The sequence below is a fragment of the Triticum urartu genome, chromosome 5 (genome assembly GCF_003073215.2).
Source record: "Triticum urartu cultivar G1812 chromosome 5, Tu2.1, whole genome shotgun sequence".
Taxonomy (NCBI): Eukaryota; Viridiplantae; Streptophyta; class Magnoliopsida; order Poales; family Poaceae; genus Triticum; species Triticum urartu.
Genome location: NC_053026.1, coordinates 454586861 through 454594241, shown reverse-complemented (window position 1 = coordinate 454594241; position 7381 = coordinate 454586861). Strand labels below are relative to the sequence as shown.

The following is a 7381-nucleotide window of genomic DNA, read 5'->3' as shown; positions in this document are numbered from 1 at the left end:
ATCAAGAGGGGATCTGCTTCGGTATGGTATGGGTGGAATCAACACGTACACGTCCTCATCACATCCTCCGTTTCTTTCCGCCCCTATGGAGCTTTCTTTTCTCCACTCTTCAACTGTTCTTGGACCCAGCGGTAGTACCGCGGGCCACAGCGGTAGTACCGCTGAGGCTCACTAAGCGGCAGTACCGCTCCTCGGAGCGGTAGTACCGCTTGATGGCCTCAGCAGCAGTACCTCTGCGGATCCGTGCTCCTACCGCCTCGACACTGTGGTTGGAGCAGTAGTACGGCTGAAGTCCACTAAGCGGTAGTACCGCTCCTCGGAGCGGTAGTACCGCTTGCTGGGGTCAGCCGCAGTACCGCTGTGGCTTCGTGCTCCTTCCGCTTTGATTCGAGTGCGCATTTTCTCGTGTCGAGTTTTGCGGTACTAGCTGCGGTAGTAGTGGCGGTAGTGCTGCTTGTGAGCGGTAGTACCGCCCTGTCTCCGCGGTAGTACCGCTCTGGGTCCCAGCCCCAGCCCTTCTCTTCTGGCGCGGCAGTACCGCTGAGGGGGAGCGGTAGTACCGCTTAAGGGCGGTAGTACCGCTCTGCCTCCTCGGCAGTACCGCTCTCTGCGGGGCTGAGTGGGGGGTAACGGTTGACTAGTTTCCCCCACTATAAAAGGGGGTCTTCTTCCCCCCCTTTGACCTACCTCTTCCCCCAACCTCCATTATTGCCCAAGCACCATTTATTGCTCAAGCTCCATTGAATACCCCAAGCTTCCTCTTGCCCGATCTATCTCCCTAGCCAATCGAACTTGTTGATTTGCTCGGGAGTGGTTGAGAAGGGACCGATCTACACTTCCACCAAGGGATTTTTTATTCCCCCACTCATCCTTAGCGGATCTTGTTACTCTTGGGTGCTTGAGCTTCAGATGCCTTCCAGGGTTTCTGGGTTTCGTTGTGTGATTTGTTTGGTTCTTTGCATTCATCTTTGCATCATGTGCATTGCATCATGTCATTTCTTTTCTTAACTCAACTAAATAAATGACATGGATCTTTGATCCATTTAAACCGAGGGAATTCACATGGTGATTCTCTTTATAACATATCCTCCCAATATTTAGGGAGCTATATAAAACCACTCCATTGTTTTGGAATTCACCTTAACACACTTGCATATTAAATTCCTTGGCCCTTTTATTATTCAAGTGTTGAGTCTCTAACCTTGCCTTATATTTCTTTCATCATTTTCCGGAGCTCCATCAAAAATCCGAACATTTTTGGACCTCCCTATCACCTACTTCCTATGCAAAACCATTTGAATTATATCCAAATGTTTTCGTTTCAAACTTCACCCACGTGATCATTTCCATTTTTCGTGGATCCGGCTCATTTTTGTGACTCTGAGAAAATTTACTTCATGTTCAAACTCCACTGCTATCCCTCTAGGCTTTTCTTCCAAGTTTGGGTTTCTTTGAAATAGTTAAAGAGAGAGAGGGAGAGCCAAACCAGCCCATCTGGGGTCTCCAACCAGCAGCAGCATTGGGCCGGCCTCTAAGGCCCATTTGCCCCAAGCCCACCTAACGCTTCTAGCCCTAGCGCTGACTGAAACCATCTCCCCCTCGATCCCTCTCTCCCTCCTAGCGCCGCCAGAGAGAGGATCGAACCCATCTCCCGACCTCCTCCTTCCCTCGACCCCCTCCTCTCGAACCCGCTCGCAGGCCCTCTCCCGATCCCATCTCACTCACAGTCCTCCCGCCGCCGCCTTTCTACCCCACTTTCCCGGCGCCAGCTTCAGGTATTCATCCGAACCTTTCCTGGCCTAACCTTTCGTCTGCATACGATATGCGCCCGTGGCTCACAGCTCCTACGGCGCGCAGGGAAACGCCTGTAGAATTAATTCGCGTACCGACGACGGCCGGCCCTAGATGTGAGAGTTGAACGGGTGGCACACAGAATTATATTTGATTTTAGTGGTGCAGCAGGTATGAGCTTTCGATTCTTGTCCTTCTGGCCAAACCATTGGGGTGCGTTTGGTTGTATTGCCCAGCTTGCCTATAGCTGAGCTAGCTTAGCTCGGCTGGGCTATCTTTGCCTTAGCTGCGCGTTTGGTTCAACGCCGTTGCTGGCAAGAGCCAGCAGCTAACCGTTTGGCTGTGTTGAGGGCAAGCTAGCTCGTCTTGATAGGATCCAAATACTACTCCCTCTGTCCCATAATATAAGAACGTTTTTTTACATTAGTGAGGGACTAGTAGCTTACTAGTTGAAGGCACGTGCGCATTATTATTTGCAATTTTCACACGAACAAGAAGAAAATTAATACAAACTTAGTACTTTCTACATGAATTGCCTTAGCTTTGTAACCTCATGCCGAGTTATTAAGAGAAAACTCATGCTAAGTTACAATGTCCTGATATTTTTCACTTTCTTAAATTGACAAAACATGTCAAGAAATTCTGGTTAGCACTTACTTTACTAACTTGCAGTCAGTATACACAAAATGGCAATTAACGTCATGGGATTATATTTTGGTTAGAAAATGATCATCTTCATGTAGTATTCTACGTCACTTGGTTGGAATTATTAAAGTATTATTAGATATCTTCTAAGTATCTAACAACAGTTGCCATAAAATTGCATGTACGTCCATATTGTATATGCATGGCTCATCTTTTTATGTTTTTTTTAGAGAAAAACATCTTTTTTATGTTTTTTTAGGAAAAAACATCTTTTTATGGGTTTTTTTAAGAAAAAAACATCTTTTTTATGTTTTTTAAGAAATAAAAACATCGGTTTTATGTGCTATAAAACAGTCGTCCTGCTCGCCCGTCCCACCTGGGCTGAATGCGATGTTCGGTTGACAGCCTGATACTCGGCCATACGGGCCATGAAGGTTGTCACTGGGCCAGCTGTGCCACTCCATACAGTTTTAGAAAAACAACAACGCCAAGCCCAGGCCACATGCCACTGTTTGCTGCGTCTGCCTCTGACCGACTGTCGAGCAGACAACACAGCACCTGCAAACCAGCGCGCCGCAGCTCCCCTTTGTCAGATCCCGTTCCTGCCCTAGACCCATCAAACGCCAACCCAAAGACCGTCGCGGCGCCGGTGAAGCGCACGACCTCGCCATCCGATACTCGCGCTCGCCTCGTCCAGTCTTCCTCGGCAGGCACGGCCATGCTCGCATCCGGCAGCCATGGCCACACACAGCAGCATGTGCGGATGTGCCACGCTCCACGGCTCCACCACGGTGGGGCTCAACAATCGGTTTCTTTCTCCACGCATCCAGCCATCCAGGCCAGGGAGGTTGGCATGCAATCTATTTGCCGAAGGCGGCCGTGGTTTGTGGAGTTTTCCAGAAGAAGCGACTGACTTTTAGGTTGGCGGGAGGACTGTGAGTGGCGAATCCATGTGACCTCAGCCGTTCGATCCAACATATTCGATGGCTACAAATGAATTATTCTGCAAGGGGCAGGTACAACTGGTGAGACGAAGGTAGATTCAAAAAATTGTGTACTATAGTAGTAGAGATAGAGATAACAAGTGCATCATCACTACAATACCTTGAAAAAACAGTGAAACAGCTATAAGCAGATCAAGTTGTAAATAGTCATGCAAAAATGCAGCGCAACTTATGATGATTAATTTAACACACTGACTGATAAAGAATCTGAGTAAAAAGCTTATTGTTCAGGAATGAATAACTCTGTGACATCATTACATGCCTGCATGAGGAGGCATGGTCATTATCTCCCTAGGAGACGATGCCGGAAGACATACAAAATAATCCTGAAAGTTTGCAGTGAAATGAATCACACAGCAGGAGGAACGGGAACGTATTCAGGAAAGTTATCACCGATCCAGCACCCAAACTCTTGAATAGCAGCCATCGGTCTCCCCTTCAACATGGAAGCCACTCGTTCATTGGTGGCCACAGATGTCTGTAGCGCAAGTCGGATGAAGAGAGAGTATTCTTCAATGTCATCAATTATTTTGATTAAATTCTCATTCGGGTTGGTACGTGTGTGGAACGCATAGTATCTGACATACTATGTTTTTAAGGCGTCCGTAAGGCGACGCCTAGGCGTCGAGGCGGGCGTCGAGGCACCCCCCAGCGCTTTGCAAATATGCCCGCTTTAGGCGCCTAGGCGTCGAGGCGCCCCCCCAACGCCTTAAAGCGAAGCGTCGCCTTAAAAACATAGCCGACATATCACGCAGCGCGTCATGTCTTGAGCTGCACTCTCATCACACTTCACCCACTTACCTTTATCACGTTTGCCACCTCTAGGACGCTTCGAAGACGAGCATTCATTAGTGGTGTCGTCAGGAACACAATCTGAATCATAATGTGTTGCAGGATCAACCTTAACATCACTCATATTTTCTTCTCGGTATCACCAATAAAATCCTTGTCACATGCATGAACACGGTCATAGGGTGTTTGAAGGACCGTGAACTCTCCGGTAGCATGCTTATCCTGAAATATGAACTCCATCTAATCAATGTTAGCAATAGGCACATTGATATATTTCCCCCTTTTATCTTTGTTCTGGAAGAGAGAAGTAGCACGAAAATGTTAGTTAGCTACAAAAGATAAAATATGATACTAGATGGAAATATAATTTGACAAAGTTTATATGTAGCGCTCACATTCTTCAACCAAACACACCCTTGATCTTCGGTTTTGCTAGAGCACGTCTAGATGTGCCCTAAGTATTGCACATCAAAGTGTAAGTCCTATGTCATTGATTTTACTCGGAGATTCATGCAGGTATTTTCCTTTTTCTTTTGCTTTTGCTTTTTATGTTGATTGAGTCACTTAGATTTGCAGTAACTAGACAGACCCTTTGATCTTTCTATTTAGAGTAATCATGATATTTTAGTTTTCGACAAGTGTTAATGCTACTGTACTAACTTTTTCCTTTTGATAGCCACGATATTCAACTATTGGGTGTGTTAAATTCTCGAGGATGATGAATCGTCAGTTTGCGAATATGATAGTACACAATTACCCCAAGGGAGTTTATTCCCTGCGCCGGATCAACCTCATGGAGTATCTCTTCTACCCTTCAACAGAAGCTGCCGAAAAGGCAGAAGTGAATAAGAAGGGATGGTTATCCACCATGTTGAAAGGGAGCCCCAAGCAGAGTCTGCCCAAGACGAACATCAACTTCTCATCACTGCCTAACATGGCCGACTTAACTACCAGGCATTTCTTCTCCCTGCTGAGAGGGCAGGGGGAGGGCTCTGTCATGTTTGTCAGCCCTAACGTCCACACGATGATGTACGACACTAGCACGGACTTCGTCTTTGGCATGCCACAAGCCAACTTCTGTAAGCAGAGTGACTCAATCGCCCTGTCCATCACTCGGCGGAGCTATGGCCAGGACAACCACAAGCTCTATGTCATAGGAAAAGGAGAGGACAATGCCTTGTTCGAGGTCTTGAACTATACCAGGACAACTGATCTGAACAACTCGTCTTGGTACTGGCGACCTCTACCCTGCCCGCCACTGTTTCGGCCGTGCCTGCCTGGCAGCAACAGCAAAGTTTGTCCTCCCTCTGCAGCCGCTGTGTTGGATGCCGCCACAATATGTGTCTCATCTGTGGATGCTGGAGCCTGCGCCTTCTTTGACACGGCAACGCGCGAGTGGAGGCAGGCTGGCAGCTGGGTGCTGCCCATCCACGGTGCGGCGGAGTATGTCCCTGAGTTTGACCTCTGGTTTGGCCTCGACGATGTCATTGGCAACCCCAACCATTGCCTGCGTGCTTTTGACTTCGATTCCTCCAGGCGACCGGTGGTGCGGCACTCCTGGAACTATCTCAGCGTCCTGCCCGATGAGTGGTTGCCGCGGCAGAGGCACCTGCTAAACATGGGCTCAGGCAAGTTCTGCATCGCCACCAGCTTTCGAAATCTCTTGAGGCACACCTCGTGCAGACCACTTCATGGTGCAGTCAATGAGCTTACTGTCTTGACCGGCGTGGAGGTGGTGCGCAATGTCAATGGTTTCCAGATCATCAAGCACAAGTCTGAATGTTACAGCTTGGAGGACAATAGAATCCACTGTGTGCTCTGAGGAAAACTTATCTATGTTTCACTGTTATTGGATGGATCCTTCCATGTTTTTTCTTCTCAGATGTGAATGAAAATATTTGCTTACCTTTTATCCCCATGGTTGAAATAGGCAATTGATGGCTGGAAGAATAAATGAAAACATCATGCATGCTGTGCATCTTTCTTTATGAAATATTGTTTCTTTGGTAAAATTTAGAAATTAAAATTGTTGGTCATGCTATCTGCTTAAATTCTAGCATATGTTTTTAGTTATTTTTTACCTCTGCACTTGAGCCAACTAGTAAAACTTCATCTTGAGGATTTCTCCGTTGTTTCTCCTTCTACCTTTATCTCGAGTGGAGAATGCGCGCCCGCCTTGCCCCTAGCAGACCACACCCGCCATTCTTTGTGGTAGTGAACTGTTTTGGTATGCTTGCTTCTTCGAAGAGTATTCCCACCATATGATTTTGTGACTTAAACTAGTTTATATTTTATTACTTAACTATTTATGCTCAAAGTTTGACACTATAGTACAGGGGGCTCAATAAACCCGGACCGAGTGAGTGTTAATTATCCTGCTTTGATGCGCTTGTTATTTGGTGAGTTTATTTCGCTGGTTCTTCCACTTTCATGTTTTCATCGTGTTATGAGGCCGCCGCTATGAATCCGTCTGGTGGTAACTTTGGTCCTTGACTCTGATCGTTCTTGTTTAGTATTTTGTAGTATCTATACACTGTTCAGCGTGCGCGTATCGGCATTTTATAGAACTGTTTTTTTGTTCATTGCCTGTTTTAGCTAATTATAATCTCTACTATTAAAGGAGAATCGAGTCGTGATGGTTCGACCTCCCACATCCCTCGTACAATTCTCACTTACCCCGCACGATAAAACGATTCCCACTTCCCCCACGATAAAAAGAAAAAGAAACCCACGTACAAAAAACAACCACGATCAGGCACCCACGTCCCTCACCCCATCTCCCGATCCCATCTGTCTACCGAGAAAAATCCCTCGGCCGTCCAGCCCGAACTGCCGTGCCGATGAAGGAGCCCACACCGAGGAGTCCCTCGATCCAATCCTCGCCCTCGCCATCGCCGTCGACCCCGCCCCTCTTCCCTCCGCCGTTTAGCCCAAACCGTAGCGCCGGTGCAGGAGCCCAGGCCACCCACGTGAAGGCAATGGCATAAGCCGTGTTATCGTCTTATCGAGGTCGAGGGGTCCCTTGCGCCAATCCTCGCGCTCGCCCTCACCGCCATCACCGGCGGCCCCGCCGCTCTTCCCTCCGCCTTCTAGCCCGAACCATCCCGCGCTGGTGCAAGAGCCGAGGCCACCCACGTGAAGACAATGCG

The 7381-nt window shown here is 47.8% G+C and overlaps 1 protein-coding gene across 1 annotated transcript; it reads left to right on the top strand.

Annotated features, from left to right (window-relative positions):
- Window positions 1–1587: 1587 nt before the first annotated feature.
- Window positions 1588–6244, top strand: LOC125509766. The gene is made up of 2 exons (XM_048674799.1): window positions 1588–1775; window positions 4909–6244. The coding sequence occupies exon 2, from the start codon at window positions 4948–4950 to the stop codon at window positions 6052–6054; it is 1107 nt and encodes a 368-aa protein (XP_048530756.1). The 5' UTR covers window positions 1588–1775; window positions 4909–4947; the 3' UTR covers window positions 6055–6244.
- Window positions 6245–7381: the final 1137 nt, after the last annotated feature.

Bases quoted from the DNA above. Each gene is read 5' to 3' on its own strand.
- LOC125509766 (XM_048674799.1), top strand. From the start codon at position 4,948: ATGATGAATCGTCAGTTTGCGAATATGATAGTACACAATTACCCCAAG.